General features: G+C 47.6%; 1 protein-coding gene across 1 annotated transcript in view; it reads right to left on the bottom strand.

Moving 5' to 3' along the window:
* Positions 1 to 17,370, bottom strand: part of LOC8043304 (signal peptide peptidase-like 2A) — a 46,410-nt gene that overhangs the window by 5,141 nt on the left and 23,899 nt on the right. The window contains exons 10-12 of the mRNA XM_029983570.3: positions 13,746 to 13,899; positions 13,137 to 13,214; positions 11,031 to 11,185 (exon numbers count right to left, since the gene is read on the bottom strand). Coding sequence (XP_029839430.2) covers positions 11,031 to 11,185; positions 13,137 to 13,214; positions 13,746 to 13,899 — 387 coding nt within the window. The remainder of the gene's footprint in view (positions 1 to 11,030; positions 11,186 to 13,136; positions 13,215 to 13,745; positions 13,900 to 17,370) is intronic.

Genomic DNA, 17,370 nt, shown 5'->3' with positions numbered 1-17,370 from the left:
CCAGAGGTTGAGCGGCACGAGCAACGCGACAGCAGAAATCGCGCCGCTCCAGGGCCAAAATCGCTGCATGTGAAACACGCTTAATGTCAGCCTGGCCAGCGTGCGAAACGCTTACATCACACGTGCACGTGCTACAGAATTCAAACTTCTCTCGCTTTTTGGGCGGCACGAAGCACGGAAATTTCGACGCGTAGGACTTCAGGGACACCTGAAAGTACCTCTTTTGAGGTTTGGAGTTCGGCATTGCGCCGCGAAGCCACAGTGACCAGGAGAATGCTACAGTTACACGTGCAACAAACACAGACGCCATACTTCTCGCCTCGAAACTGGCTGAAACAATGAGGCCCAACAACGTCTGAACACGCCAAACCAACGTGCAACCGTGCACCGCCGAACACACGAACAAAGGCTTTGAGCTTTGGATTGGTTTTCGATCCGTGGCCACCGGATAGACGGATAATAAGAACCACGACGCTGCTGTGGACGGTACCTATCGTCCTCTTGTGGCAGTGCAAGATACCGCCAACAACGGAGTTACAAAAACAAAAAAACAAAAAAAAATGTATTTTTCGTAAGATTTGAAGCAAGATTCGTAAAATCGTAAAATTAGTCCCAATTCATACATTTTACGAAAAATTCAGAAGAGTTGGCAGGTATGCCTGTATGAAGGCCAACTTTAGGTGAAATTATGACCTAAAGTAAACTGTAGGGGCAATCTTTGTAACTCCACACAAATGCAGAAGATTACACGAGTCCCGGACACTCCAATGCCAAGTGAGTGTTCGTTTAGCGCCGCAGAGCCTATTGTGAACAACTGAAGGAGGTCACTCTTGCCGGAAAACATAGAAAAACTCCTTGCCTCATGCAGCTGAAGTAAGAATCTGCAAGTGTGAGTGTTTTTTAACTGTTCTCAACTACCAATTGAGGTTGATTCACAATTGACATGCTATATTGCACCATATCATATATTCAGCAAAGGCAAAAAAATTTAAATTTGGCATTCTAAAAATATAATGCATGGATATGAACGAGACCGATTACTCGATTAATTAATCGACTTAAAGAGATACTGAATCGAAACTTAAAATATACAGGAAACACCTAGAGATAAGTCAAATGGAATCAGATAAACCTGTAATTGATAATCGCATAGTCATATTTCAAGCGGATGGCTGTATTTTTCGTTCTAAATGCCTGGATTTCGGCGAGCGCTTCAAAATCAGCCGTCGAAGAGCGCGATGCATCTCGGGAGATCCGGGAGGGCCAAGCGTACCGTAGTTATGAGTCTTGCCCCTTGGTGGCGTCAGCGTGTTACAATCTCGCATAGTCGAAGTACCCGAGGGCTGTAGCATATTGCGGATCCGGCGGAGCGGCCAGAGCAACTTCGAGTGAATGGTAACTGACCAACGCGACGAGAGCGGTGGGTAGATAACACTAATAAGGACGAAGATGCCGCCACGCCGCTACATCACCAGGCCATGATGGCCGAGAAGCGATTCTGCCTAGAGTCGTATATGTACGACTCATCTGTCTCGTCTTCGTCATCCGCAACAGGTAACAAAACGATCTTACAGCAAAACCTAAGAAAAGTTCCGTATTCACGAAGCGAAATTATCGCAAGTTTTCGCACGCTACGATGAGATCCTACGACCACGCCTACGACAGCTACAAAGCTTTACGCACTTTTTGTGATCAAATTTACATCGCCGGCCACATCGCACGCTTACGTCGTCGCGACGACCAACATGCATTTCTATGTGCTCTCTGTGCGCGTCCCAACGAGAGAAAATAAGAAAAAAGAAAAGAAATTGAAATTGAACGCCGCGGCGGAGACAAACGCAAGAACCACGGATACCTGAAAAAGCTACAACGACAAGGACCCACCGACCAAGCGACCACCGAAGACGCTAGGCTTAGCAAAAACACTTCGACGATCCGGGGCAAGACCATCTGCACACGATCCGCTGGCTTGATGAATGGAATACGCCCACGCGACCTTTGTGGACCCTCCTCGTATGAATAGTTTTATCCCTGACCTCTAATTGGGGGTAAGCAGGTCAGTCTTTCCCCTCGTCGTCCCTAGCTTAATTTCAGGTGCAGCGGTGGCCAACGTTTCGTCGAAAAAGGAGACACTCCTATAAATTCTGTCTCCTTTTTTTGTGTGTCTTATAGAGCTCAAATAAACGCCATATCAATTGCCTTTGCAACATGGGTATGTACACTTTTCTTTAGATGCCTATTTTATTCCGACATGATACGCCAACACATGTCGAGTTAGAGCAGTTTTTGGGAGCGGCTCAATGCCGGCCCAATCTTTCTCTGCCGAGCGTCTCGTCAGCATCGAGTTGCGATAGTCTAGAGGCCCAGCGGTTCATAGAGGCCCAGCGGTTCATTTTATTCTGAGCAAGCAGGCGAGGCACAAGAGGCAGCGGCCGGGGAACAAACACCTCTTTGTGTGACCGACCTGCTTTATTACCTTTCCGTAGCCCACAAAAAATGAAAGCTTTCTTGCCTCTCGTTGAAGCCGAGGGGAAGGAGCTCAGCCGTTCGCCCCTCGCGGTTTCTACACGTTGTAACGCGGCCCCGACCTCCTAATAATGGCGCCCACTAGTCCCTGAGATAACACCCTGTCCCACATTCCCACGGGTTTCTCCGCATCGCCAGCGGGATAAGCTGACCTTCGGTGCTATCCCGGTTCCCTCAAAACAGCAAGGCCGCGACCGGTCAATCACGGGTGAGCCGTCTCTGGCCATTGCCAGAGACGGCTCACCGGCAAGCGCGGTGCCCGGAGGATTAGCTGCTTGGCGGCCAAGGACCTTGACTGAACGCTGAGCTGGCTGAGCCGGGGAGCCCACCCTTTCCACGAGAGCGACACTGCTGGTGACATCGCCGTGGCGAGAAAGAAACCTTCGCTTTCTCCCTTTCTTCCTCACCCACGAGGGGAGAAAAAGGACGCTGAAGCTGGAAGCATTGTGGGGAGCTATACTCTTGGGTACGCCATGGCATCCAGTCGTCCGATAAGTGACTTTTTCCAACGAAAGGGGACCAAGCGAAAGGTTCAAGAGAATGTCACCAAACCTGAACCCGCCAAAGAAAAGCTTTCACTTGATGAAGAGTGTGTGCTCAACGTAAGCGCCGGGGAACAAGAAGGTGAATCAACTTTTAGTGACAGCGATGGGGATGGCCCGGATGACGAGTTCCAGATCGAAGAACTCCGAACGAGAGCTCCTGATATAAAGGTCGAAATACCTCCTGATGTAGCCAGGACAGCCCATGATTCGCCGGTACAGCCTGTGCTACAATCCTTTCCTGTTACTAAATACGGGAACGACGGCAGGACCTTCAAGTCCGAATGGTACACCAGCTTCCCATGGTTGGAATACAGCGTGACTTCGAACTCGGCATTCTGTTTCGCCTGCCGGATGTTTTCAACTAGCAATGGACAGAGGAGTGGAAGCGCTGTGTTTGTGACCGAGGGCTATCGGAACTGGAAGAAAGCGCTTCAAAAGGACGGCGGACTGCGACTCCATTCGAACAGTGCGGCGCACAAGTTGTGCCAGGCCTCATGGGCATCCTTCAAGCAGATGAAGGAAAAGGGCGCCGAAAATTCAGTCGCCGTGCACCTCAGCGAGGCGTATTTGAAAAAGGTAAGAGAAAACCGCCACTATATCTCTGTGATAGCTGACGTGCTGAGGTTTTCTGCAACACAGGGGATTGCCCAGAGAGCGGACAATGAGTCAGCCTCAAGTGAAAACAAAGGAAACTTTCTCGAGCTCCTTCAGCTTGTAGCGAAAAGCGATGCCATTGTACTAAAAAAGCTGGAAAATGGCCCTGCCGACGCGAAATATACTCACCATTCCGTTCAGGATGAGATACTCTCAGCGATGTCAGATATGGTTTTGCGTCGTTTCAAGACCGAGGTGGACAGCGCTCAGTGCTTTGCGCTTATAGTGGACAAATCTAGAGATATCAGCAAAACGCAACAGCTCTCTGTGGTAGTCCGGTATTTCCTGAACGGATCCGTCTACGAAAGATTTCTTGGGTTTAGGAGTGCCATAACGCTAGACGCTGCCTCTCTCCTGAGCTACGTTAAGGAAACGCTCTCCAGATGTGGAATTCATCTTGAGAACTGCATCGCACAAACCTATGACGGTGCAAGCGTAATGAGTGGCAAGAGCAAAGGTGTTCAAGCCCTTCTCAAGTTAGAAGTACCTCAAGCCCTATATGTCCACTGCTTCAACCACCGGCTGAATTTAGTTATTGTCGATGCCTGCAAGAGCTTTGATTCCGCGAGGACCTTTTTCTCTTTAATAGAGATGTTGTATGTCTTCTTGGGAGGGTCTGCCACACATGCGCTGTTCATCACAGTTCAAAAGCAGGTGTGCGGCACAACGATCGAACTGAAAGGAATCAGCGAGACAAGATGGACATGCCAAATTAACGCATGAAAGCCGTCCTACACGCGCTTCCTGCAATAATTGTCACACTCACAAAGATCGCCGAAGGCGGGAGATCAAGATCAGCAGAAGCACGCGGAATTTTGCACCAGCTGAACTTCACGTTTGTTTCACATCTGTGTATCTTTAGCGAGGTTTTGGGTGAGCTGCAGATTCTTTCAGATTACCTGCAGAACAAGAACTGCGACCTTACTCATGCCTCTATGATGGTCAGTGCGGTACTTGAGCGATTTAGATACCTAAGAACGCCAGAGGGTTTCTCGAGCATTTGGAGCCAGTGCTTAAGCGTTGCAGAGACAAACGGAATTCGTCTTGTAGAAGAGCGAAGAATCAACCGTCTGCCGGCGCACCTTGCAAAATATCTAACAGAAGCCCAGCTGCCCGGAGAGGACCCCAGCTACTCCACTGAAAACGACTGCCGTGTGCACTGTTCCTTCCCATCCTGGGAAGGAACACGTGCAGTTAGTGGCGCCCCCCCTCCAGTCCGCCCGTCTGCGGCCGCCAGGCTCGGCGGGCAACATTGTTCACCGCGCGAATAAACACCGTTGAGCACACGTGCTCCGGCCAGACATCGTCCACCCTCACAACCAGGCTGCGTGTCGTCTCCCCTCGGCGGGTGCTTCGGCCCCCTTCGTCCACGTTCGAGAAAGATCGTGACATGCACGTGTTCCTTCCCATCCTGGATAGAATGTGCGAAGAACTTAAGCGAAGATTTAGCGACAGTGATCTCATCCTGAAGGGCTTGAACTGTTTTTAACCTCAACACAATCGCTTCATGGACATCTCGCTGGTCGAACCGCTAGCAAAGCACTACTCGTCCAACTGGGATGCACTTGTGGCTGAGATGAAACTGCTTCCCAGGGTTTTGCAGCGATACGAAAAAGAGAATGGGTGCAGTGTGACCACCACAATATTGTTTGCCGAATTTTTAGGCAAATTTAAAATTGCCTTTCAGGAATCGTACCGTCTTTGTGTTATAGCGTTGACTATCCCTGCCTCCAGCGCCGCCTGCGAACGCACGTTCTCATGCCTTCGTCGGCTGAAGACGTATCTCCGAAACAGAATGTCTGACAAGAGGCTCGCGAACTTGGCGGTTCTCGCCGTGGAGAAGACCACCGCGAAAAGCCTGGAACTAGATGAGGTTGTCAACGCCTTCGATGCTGCCTATCACAACAGACGGATTCGACTTCACTGAACTTTGGGGGACGAGTGCGAACATGCCTTAATGTGAAATTTCAGAATGTAAATATTTGTAAATAACAAACATGTGCAATGTAATTCAGGTTGCAAGTACACTGTCAACCAAAAGGAATAAACTGAGGTGATAAAAATGTTATAAAATATTTCGAAGTGCTTGGTTCTTCCAGTTTTACGTCGTCGGCAGTGACTATTCTACGCAGCCATCGACCATTACTTTTTTTATAATCCGCCTTTAAACATGTCGTGAAAGGAGACGGCGGCAAAGCGATTTGCCTTTTTGTTTACACAATTCTAGGGTAGCTGCACGACATTAACAACCTCCAGCTCACTTCCAGGTTTACTGGCCGCCAACGCTTATTTCCCCCCCCGAGAATGTAATACGCCTCCTCACTGCCCCCCCAATCTGGAAAGCCTGGCGCCATCCCTGGTTTTCTCGCGTTATCCTACGGAATATTGGTATTGGTGAAGTCCTATTTTAACCCTCTTTATGTTCAAGCAAAAAGTTGGGCTCTAGAATTTGGTTTCCGTACCCCTTTAAGGGTGGTTATTAATCAGTTTAAATTTTTTAATCGACGCCCAGCCTCAATTTTAAGAGTTTTCAAGGCAGAAGGTTCAGAGAAGTAGCAAATGTGAATGGGCCTAAAGAGACAGCTTAATTAGTAATGGACAACGTTACAGATACAGCCCTGCATGTACTATTCACAAGCACACCTCTATCTGAAGCATGGGAGTAAATTTTAATGCGGAGAAAAAACTCGAGCATATTAGCACTAAGGCATATCTGAACTAAAGATGCAGCATAGATGTAATGGGACCAGACAAACAACTTGACACTAGTGCCAGAGTCCTTCATCATGCTTCTGGTCACGAAACATCTTTGTGCACCATGGGAGCACTTCGTACGTCGCCGAGCGTGACCACACCGAGGCGCCAGTGTCAACAAAGAGGCATTCACCGAGACGACAGAGAAGCTGGCTACCGTCGGCGGCAATTTTGCATTGCCGTAGGAAGTCACTGGGATGGGGCACGTTAGAAACAATGCCAAGAACTTGGGTGACAAGCTGCCAATCTGACTAAAGAGGCACGAACGAATAACCGATTTCTGTAATACTGATGCACGGCAATGTGAGAGTCAAAGCGAGTCAGATCACTACAAGAAGCCGGTGGCTTTCCTTTCAGGTCCACGAATTTGCGTGTGCGTAAGAAACATATGCATAGACCATCGAGGTAATGGGTGCATTGTGAATGAGGACGATGTGTCACTAAAGTGCAAGAGATCGAAGTTCAGGGCTAGTGCACTTCCAAGGATTTTTTAAGGCCTCGCAGAGCATTTTCCTAAGCCAAGACCCCGTTCTCGATCGCTGACATTATTCAAATTCACTGGGGCATTATTCACACGGTGAAGAAATCCCTCCTTTTGCTTCCCGGGATGCGCATCACGTGGTAACAACGGCACGCTTTTCAGCAGAGCCGCGCTGACCTAGAAATCCCAGAGGAATGGGGAAGCTTTTTGCTCGGGCTGCACAAACACTCCCCGCCTTGGAGTGGGATCTCTTTGCAATTGGCAATTTTTCATTCGCGTGTCTGGCAACTTTTCGAATTTTTCTCAGCAAGAAGCCAGCAGTCGAAACGGGATCGCCTAACTTGATGTGGCTTGCGCTGTTGCCCACGTCGTCCGAGGCACCCGAAGGACGCCTCGGACGACGCTTCGAGGCGAAGGACGCTTCGATATTCATCAACGTCGTCCTCAAGCCGCTCTTCATACAACTGGGTTTTAACTCTAAGTTTTTTGCATTGCATCCACCCATTCAAAAACCATTTCCTTTTTATTAGGAAGCAGTTTGTCGTCCTTTGCATCTATAAGCGTTGCTGCCATGTTCGCGTATCGCCTGTTCATGAACACCTCCATTTTTCTACACACGTCAGCGCGCACCGACCCCTGTTGTTGAGAGCGCAATCTCTAAATGCGTCTGATAACCAGTGACATCCCCCTCGGCTCCCTGCCATTCCCGTCAATGCTTGAATCAGGGAGGGAGTCTCGCTGGCCCCGCCGATCACTGACGTCACGAGCATCCCTCCCCGAAAAGCATCCCTCGTGTGAATGCCCATCTAAAAGGCAACATAGTATTTTCCCACCCGACTGTGCAGGGACGGAAAATTTTAGCATCTCGTGCTCAAGCATTTTCAAACAGATGGACTGGCAGCTGACTGTAAGAATTGCAGCTATCTCAGTGTTACATGGCTTTGCTGCACATTCTCTCAGTTCCTCCCCAAATTCGCGGCCTTCAAAAGCACTTGTCCCTATCCCCTTTTTGTACTGCTTTATTTATTCTCATAATGCACCGACTCACCCAACTGCACACCATGCTTCAAAAGCAAGGGTCAAACGCAAAAGTCGTAACGACGCTTTTAAATTATTCTGCAGATGCAGTACAATGCCCAGCAGACATTCATTTTTTCTGAATGCACTTTGCATTTTTTTAGAAGAGAATAAAAGTTATGATTGTACAAGGAACTGCTCATATCAAATATTCAACAGCAGAAATTCGCACCAAACACATTTGCAAGCAATTTTGTGTTTTTCTTCGGTTTGCGCAGTATATACTGTAAATCAATTTTTTATATTGCAAAGAATTCTACTTGATAGTGCACATACTGTAAAAAATCCACAGAAGCACCCACTTTGCTCAAGTGCCCAATAATGACATTTCGTAAACTTGGGAATTCTGCAAATTATACAACAACCATCTGACTTGACTGGGCAAGCGCCCATGTCTAGATTGATCCAGTTTTTAGTAAAGGTGGGGTGGGCACTCCCCCGTTAATATACGGTAGTTCTGACCAAATTTATGGTGCTGATTCACAAGGTTGCGCCGAGCAGCACACACTTTTGCAATTGTTGCAAAATATCTGTAAAGCCCGATATTGGGCACTCGCAGAAACTTGGGCAGTTCCTCGGTATTTCATGGTAACTGGTGGTATGCATACTGTTGAGACCGGTTATAATGAAGTCGGTTATAACAAAATATCGGCTACAGCGAAGCGATCATGATTTCCCATTCCAGTATGCACTTTTTCAATGCATTTGTGTCCGTTTTTAGCGAAGAAAATTTTGTGATAATTTAAGAAAAGAATAAAATTCGGAAAGTTCACAATGTCTCGGACCGCTGCACTTTGCTGCTGCGGCCATGACGTCACCCAGAACAGGCTGCAGAAGATGCTGGAAAGGCCGCCGGCGGCAGTCTCTGCAACGTCGTCTGCTCCCCGCTCCTTATCTGGGAAGCGGCTTTACAGCATCGCGCACAGAGAAGCCGTCGTGGAATGCTGATAGGGGCGTTCAGAGCGCTAGCGACAATGTACTGGTGCGTACCAGCGGAGGCGACAGAGAAAGCCTCGATTTAAGAGAGACAGCAGTAAGTACGCCTGCATTTTATTGTCACGTGGTCAGTGTGGCGAGGAAACTGGGCGGAGAGGCGAACACGTTTGCAGCAGGTGAAAGCTTTTGAGTTTTGACTCCTTGCACGCTGCAGCTTGTTTTGCGAATGCGGCTTACAGACCACGTGACCCCGATCGAGCAGTTGCCCCATCTCTAAAATCTAGGCTCTCTATACCAACCATAAACAAGCTTGAGCGCTAACTCGGTGCCGTGCTGCTTCTTTGTTTGCTTCATGATACGTATCGGCGTCTGGTCGGTGAAATCACTTTTGCGCGAAAGTCTACTTCGCTTAAGCCCCGATTAGCCGCACCATCACCCCTCAACGATTAAAGTCCCGGCACCGCCGGCACCTCGACAGGGAAGACGAAGGTAATCTCCTTGAATCAAAAGCGTGCCATCCTCGACGTAGTGCACATAAATGTAAAGAATGCCGTCCACCGCTGGCATCCACCACAGGGCCATTGCAGATTTCGACACGGTCCGTACGTAGCAGAATCTTTCTTCGATCGGAGCTTCTCACAGTTGGCAAGAAGCGGTTCCGATCTAGCAGATGACGCGTGCAGGGAAGCCTCGACAGCTTTCTGCAGGCTCGATAAACACGTGCCCGTGACAACCTGCGTTATCTTTTTACAGCGAAGCTGTTAAGGGCTAGTTTCCCCAGGATTGCGTCCCTCCCCAAAGAAATGTAGACACAACACTCTGGATAGCTACTGCCATCTATGAGCGACGGCAACAATCAGACAACCAGCTTGCCGGTTGTCTGGTTGCTGCCGTCGTTCACAGATCGCGGCAACCTTTCCAGCCTTTACACTCTCGCTTGCCGACTTGCGGCCAGCCATTACTTTATTCCCACCACAATACAGCTTCGCTGGTCTTCCTTCTTCACCAAAGTGGAAAGGCAGAAAGATTCTTTTTTTTTTTAGAGCGCAGCTCTTAGGCGCCGTTTCCGGCTTGAGCGGCGTCGCCGTCAGCGTAACCGCGCGGTGCATTATGGGAAATGTCCCATAATGCACCGCGCGAGCCCCACCCCCCTCCCCCGGTGTCATGTGACCTGGGGGGGGGGTCACGTGACCCCCCTCCCCCCCGAGGTCACGTGAACCCCCCTCCCCCAAAAATCATGACCCCCCCCCCGAGGTCACGTGACTCCCTCCCCCCGAGGAGATTCAAGAATGAGGGGAGGAGGAGGATAAGGAGGTGAGGACGAGGAGGGAGGAGGGGTATACCCTCCCCTCAGTACCCTTCCATCCTCCTCCTCAAGAGCTGAACTCTAATTTGGGGTTACAGGAAGTTGTAAACGGCTTTCACTTTTTTAATGTTATTTATATGAGATTATATATAACGAAGAAGCGGATATAGCAAAGCGATTTCTGTTGACTTTGTTATAACCGGTCTCGACAGTATTATATGTCATTCGTGTGGTGCAATTGAATCGAAACAATTATTAAACAAAACAGACACAGCTAAGGCTGCCAATGTGCATTCACGGCAGCATTGTTTTCGAGATCCAACATTAATCAATTAACATGCACAATTTGTTTCATTTTCTTTGTTCATCATGTCACAAAAATGCATCAACTGACACAGATTCAAACACACCATAAAACATAGCATGTCTGCACCTGAAAACACGCAATATTTGCAGAAAAACCAAGTGCAAGCAAAGCTGCAACAGAAATGGCAACTTGTGCGACTGATTGCCGCCAATTTCATCCTGACTCAGGCATTCATTTCATATTCGGACAAACCCACAGCCAAAGTGTCCATGAAACAACAAAAGTTACTAAAACTCTTCTCAATTCAATCCTCGATTCTTTGCTGATGCAAATCATATCAGATTAATTACTGCATTAGGACCAGTAACAAATTAAGTATCGAGACGACACCAGTGTGCCAATCAAAGCAGTCAAGAAAATGCAGCTGGCAAAAGTGACACCTACCTTGCTACCGTGCCAGATCTCTTTCAGTTGTCCCCGACACCATGCAATGCACACTGTTGGGATCAGTGTGGCTGGAACCAGGTACAGCAATGCCGGCTGCGGTGTCTTCATCATGTACAGGGCCACGAAGGTCACCACTAGTCCCACGCCGTAGACTGCATGACAATCGTGACCCCCATCTCCACAACTGTGGAAAGCTACTAGCGCAGCACTGCTCACACCTTCAATGTGCAAGTCCTAACAGACGATCACATGCTCACCACATGGGCTCAAAGAACCCTCAGGTTCTTAGGAACTTGGCTTGAGAGCCCATGGCCTAGTGTTACACACAAAGCCCTGTGACTGGGACAGTGACGAAAAGAAGCCGCGGAAAGATGGGAGAGTTTTAACGACTTGTACCAATGCATAAGCAAAGATGACTGTGGCACATCAAAAGTTTTGTAGCACCTCTTTTAAAGGAGCGGTGCAACGATATTCAATTGGAATGTTTTTCACTCGACACGAGCTTACTGGCACACCTGGGACTCAAGGATACCCACACGCAACGCCACTGGCCAAGAAACTCTTTTGTTGCGATGTAATTTCAAGGACAAAAGCGATCATTTTCATTCAATCTCTCCTTTGCAAAATTTGATGACGTAACTCGGGGATCGCAGTACACCCAAGTGACGATATTTGAATGCGGTTCATAGATTGGACCCGAGCATTGCGTGGGCACTCGACTTGGGCTCGTGACAATTGCTAGCTCGAGAAGCATTCGGGTTGTGACCCGTGTCCAATCGCTGCAACGACGACAACAGCCGAGCCATAACAATGTCTGGAACTCAGCGCGTGTCCTGCGCTTTGCCAACCCCAGCGCGTGGCTATGATCAACACTGGCGGCATATAATCGGCTCCAGATCACGTGGCCGCTTGTTCTGGCTGCGAGTTGAGGGGGTGAACGCTGCTCGTTTTTCTTAAATTTTTTTCTGGGACTTCTATTGCGTGGGGTGAAAAACGAACGCGTGTTTCATAGGTCATTAACGTTAGGGATCCGTTTTAAACGGTATTTGCGCAAAGTACAAAAATTGTTGCATCGCTCCTTTAAGTATGCAACGAGATCTCATTATCAACCCTTCCGCAGTATACGAAAAGGAAGAGTCGAGCAGCATGAGCAGAGCACTTTTGGTGAGAGGGAGAAGCATGTGCCAAACTCATCAGGATCTACAGGGTGCACCAAAAAACAAATTACAGTTTTTTTTCACCGCAAAAATAAATTATGCATCACTAAGCGCTCGTTCTCCCCCAAATGTAATGCTAGCAGTTCGGACCAGGTTCCCGAGTTTCAGAACTTCATCTCACTCAAAAGTTAGTATACGTGATGTTTTGAAAATTTCGACGGGGAAACGGGGAAAGTTTTGCTTTTTTTTTGGCAACTGGCGCCATTCAGCTCCATCTGTTCGAGAGCTTGTTCGGCAGCAATTATCCCATTGAAAATTTCAGAAAATCACTTAGAATTTTTAAGCAAGGTAATAGTTCTGAAGCCTTGGCATCTGGTTTGAACCACTAGAGAACATTTGGGCAAAGAATGAGTGCTCGACAATGCATAGCTCCTTTTTGTGATAAAAAAAAACACAGTACACCTTACCCAGCAGTGGGAGGGCATACTGTAGAATGGCGGCTGCCAGAAGCTCTTTTGCAGAATGCTATACACCCCCCAAAAGCCAATCCCAATTTACTGCATACTATCAGTTTAATATGAAATGAGATCTTAATACTACCTACGGTAAGTCCTCTAAGAATCAATTTTCCAGTAGATCAATAAGAGGCACAGCCTAGCGAATGAAGAGATGCAAAACACATTTGAATAAAAAAAGGCTATATGCACTGGAAAGTTTGGGAATACGAAATATGATGATCAGTGTCCCAGACCAGATCCTGTTCCAAGTTGATACGCAAACTGCACCGAATCATTTGCTCGTCCCATTTTGCAAATCACAAAGAATGATCTATCGTCTCTGCGAGGAGGGTAGGTCATCAGGTTTCATAAAGGGTAGTGTAATGGTTGGAACTGTATGACACGCAACAAATTTTAGTTCAATCACGCACCAAAGCTACAATACTTACAAATGGTTCCCGACAGGAAGTAAACGCGGTTCCTGGTGTTGAGCAGGTCAAAGCCATGACAGTAGGCAACTAGAAGCCCTGCACATTGCAACAGTGCACACTCAGAAGGGTTCTCTGGCATCTAGCCCATATGCACAACTTCTAACACAAAGCAAAGACTGAAGTTGAGCAATTATATCCTTGACTAATGAAGCTTGCCCAGTGCTGACTGGATTGTTACACGTGATGTTTTAATTTTAAGAGACACTGGCACCCAAAAAAATTAATTTAACTTCATGCGCAGGTTATGATCTCAAAACACTACCCGAGACCTTTGTCGTGCTATCCAAGATCTCTTTGTTGCCATGTGGAAAATTTACAAATTATGCGTAAAAATATGGTATTCCATACCATTCAATTTACCATATGGTATGCGTTAAGTAAGGTATTGATAATATACACACTCTTTTGTCTCTGTCCCATGTTTTCTTGCCTCACTGTTTCGACCCATGCTGCTTTGTCCCCTGCCATTCTCTCACGTTCCCAGAAAAAAAGTGCAGTCCCACAACACACGCCTCCCCAGGAAGAAAAATTGTGAGGGAGATGAGACAAGAGAGGGGCTTCGCTCACCTGGCACCAGAATGTCTCCAAAGCCCAGCAAGGAGAACTGGCTGAAGCAGACGGAGAGGGACTCGTTGTTGAGGTGGGGCACCCGCAGCACCATGGGCAGCTGCTCCTGGCTGTTGCCTCCCCTGGCCACTTCCACCATGATGCTCTCCCCCTTCTGCGACCCCACAGCCCTCTCTCTCTTTCAAGGCTCCTTCACATATTTGCGACAGCTTACGACCTTGTGGCCTCTTACGAGGCGAGAGCACACTGGCGGCTGATATTGAGTAAACATGGAAAACTCCCGGTTTCTGTACACTATTTCTATTTTTTTGCACATTATTCTTTTTTATTGGCTCAAAAATCCTTCGACAATGCTATAAACCACCGCCCCTCATAGATACTAGTACCGTAAAATGCATGCAAGCGCCGACAAAAAATATAGAGATAATCGCGAAAATCGGGGAATGGGTGCTTGTTAGGTCATCAATTTTACCTATATATTGTCACTAATGACAATTGATGTGGCAACGAAAGCTAAATAAATGTTTAATGGGGCGAACTTGTGCCGAAAAACAGAATAGGAAAAAAGCTAGCGTCACAGGCGTCGATGGCGGCGAAACAGCAGGATCGAACGCTGGGGCGAGACTGACCCCGGCTCGCCACGCGAAGCCCCTTATGTACACGTGTGGGCTTCTGAAACAATCGGCGTAAAAAATTCGGTGCCTAGAACATTCGGACCTCGAATACGCAACAGGGTTCTCGAATTAATCGGAATGTGAGAGTTACAGAGATAATAAACATGTATGTCTGCTGCCAGGAATCAAACCGTGGGCCTTTGCGTGGGAACCAAGCACGATAACCGTTGGGCCATGGGCGTGCTGCCTACTTGGTCACGGCTGCGCACACGACGATATGTACTGTGCATAATTTTTCAGATGTTGCAAAATTTGGGGGTATGAAATGGGTGGATGCTTGGTATTTTACAGTATGTACATTTGATTTCGTGAATACTGCAGAAACGTTACTCTAGCGAAATGCAGTTACAGGGCCCCCTTGGAGATGGCACCAGAGTGTTCTCCTGTCATAGGAGATCGCAAGAGCTCAGTCGTAAGCAAATGCGGGTGTGTGAAGCAGCCTTTAGCCACCTCTGTGTTGCTACATGTGGCCACTCTGATGGACAACTTGTCGGTGCACTGAAGGTCTACATACACTTTGTCTGTTGCTCACTTTCTTGCTCCCAACTCTGCTTTACTTTTTTCTATTTAGCCACCCTCCATTAGGAGGAGAGAACGGAGCTCTAACCTGCACAAGTCCTTAGCGTCAACATTTCTTGCGCGACGCTGTCGAGGCTACAGCATGTGTACATGACCTCGTCTTGCACGTTATTTTTGCGTGCTCTCGTTTGAAGGAGACGCCAAACGAAGAAATATGCTCGTGCAACTAGTCTTGACAGTGCTGAAAAAACTACACTAACCTCGACGATGCCGCACGGCAATGTTACTGCCGAGTATTCTCGACTCCAGCGACCTATAGGGGGCACCACCACGAAACAAACATGGCGACTGGGTCCAGGTCGCGTCGGCTCGGCCGGGCCGCCTGAAGGGGTGACGCATTCAATTTAACAGATTTTCTTTTGTTCAATGCCCAATTTTATAGGTATTTAAACTGTGACGGTTAAGTGTAGCCGGTGCACATAAACTTGCAGAGCATAGTTTTGTTTTCCCGGTGCTTTTTGTTCTTTTCATGTCTAACTTATGTTTCAGAGATCTTGTTCAAAACCGAAACTATGGGATCCGGAGAGACGGTAATAGGCTCTAATCAGTTTTGATCAGCTAAGGAAAGCGGCGATGACTACAGAATTGTTCCACCGAGAGTAATTTTCAGCTAACTCGCATGCCTCGACCATGCAACTTATCTGTCCGCGAAATCAAGCTTTTGTGCGTATCCACATTTTCCAGTCGTCTGCTCGGTCAAGAACACAATCTGCAGGAAAATTACGAAAATTAAGCAAGCACTTCTTGAGCCAAGGAGTATGTTAACCCGCTGGCACCCCACTAAGCAGCTGATACTCGCATTTCAAATCAGGTTTTAGTAGCAATCAAGAAGTCATTTTGATGAGCGGGTTATGTATTATATTACGTATTACATCCCACTAAAGCAATATTAGTATATTCTTCGGGTTGAAATATGAGCTTAGTTGACTAGCTATTAGGTCAACTGCTGAATAAAAGTATATCTGACAGACAGAGCGATACTACTTAAACTTATCCAAATGGTTCTAGCCGGTAGCACGGAGACGAATGCGGACAAACTGAAGAGAGTCTTCATCGAAAATTCACGCAGAACCTCTCTGCATTGAACCTGCCTTCGAATCCTGAACGGAGAAGATTAGCATTTTTTGAGGCCAGTCAACCTGAGAATTGTAGACCTATATTGCTACTGGCTTCGACGAAGGTATAATATAAATATTGGAGGCGTGATAGATCATAATGCCGTGACAGCTTCTAACTTTGCGAGATGCGCCCCCCGCCTTTTGGAAGCAGATAATTTCCCTCACTAATCATATGCAGCGAGCAGGTTTTCCTGAATCAAGTAATTGCGGAATCAGCCCAACTCCTTCCGTGTGGTCCAAAGGGTTTTTCGGCGAAAAGCAGCCAAGAAGAATAGCCAACGCACCAACCGGCGTGGGTGGCTCAAACTTGAAGCTAATCGAACACAACCAAACTCAAGAAAAGCAGCTATTGAACATTCCCATTCACTTGACTGCAACATTGGTGTTCCCTCCACTGAAACACCTCGTCTGTCGCCCTCAGTCCACTGTTCTACATCCTTATAAAGAAACCACTTAACAGTTACCGAGTAGTCATCACTTTGAATGTGATTCGAGACAGACAAGAAATCAAAACGTTTTTCCGGGATTCCTCCCCATCCAAGAAATCGAAAGCACGCGATTGTGAGTTGTGTGGAGTAAACGGGCTTTCAAACACGTGATGGAAGGAAACAATCTCCTGAGGCTTCACCACACTAATGAACACTCAGGCAAACGTAAGAAATTTTTGGACCTTCTTCAAATTACATTGTTCGTGTCCGCAAAAGCCACCCGAGGCGCGGAGGGGCGCGGAGCGACCTGGTCCGGCTGGTTCCGGGTTTTCCCGCTTAATGGAGTCCATTTTGCTGGAGTCGCGAATAGTTTGCATGCGGGAATCTAAAGACCAACGTACAAAATCTTTATCTGCCTGTTGGAAATGTACTTTTTGCACTCTTGTTCTCCTTGCCCGATTACCGCAAAATGTGGAGCTGATTCCCACAGAGACATTCTCTTTTCTGGCTGCACAACAAACTTATGGTCACTGTTACAATGCGAATAATGTCAGTTTCGGTTTACGTTAGCTTCGATTTGAAGGCAATCACCATCATCAACATACACTGAAGACGCAATAAATTAATAGTGTTGCGGGGCTAGCGGCGTGTTCTCTCTTATATCCCGCTCTACTTGTACAGTCAACCAGTATGGGTCTCAAGGACGCAACAAACATGGTTTCAGAAGTGAGGTTAGTCGAAAGCAATTGGCACTTCTCTTTTTGGCTCCACCATTGTGTCATTGTACATTTTCAACTTTGTAGGAACTCCTTGCAGGGCTTCATCA

This window comes from Ixodes scapularis, unplaced genomic scaffold (assembly GCF_016920785.2).
Source record: "Ixodes scapularis isolate PalLabHiFi unplaced genomic scaffold, ASM1692078v2 PGA_scaffold0__279_contigs__length_252992795, whole genome shotgun sequence".
Classification (NCBI taxonomy): Eukaryota; Metazoa; Arthropoda; class Arachnida; order Ixodida; family Ixodidae; genus Ixodes; species Ixodes scapularis.
The sequence above is the reverse complement of the archived record's forward strand: the minus strand, read 5'-3'. Positions and strand labels throughout refer to the sequence as shown.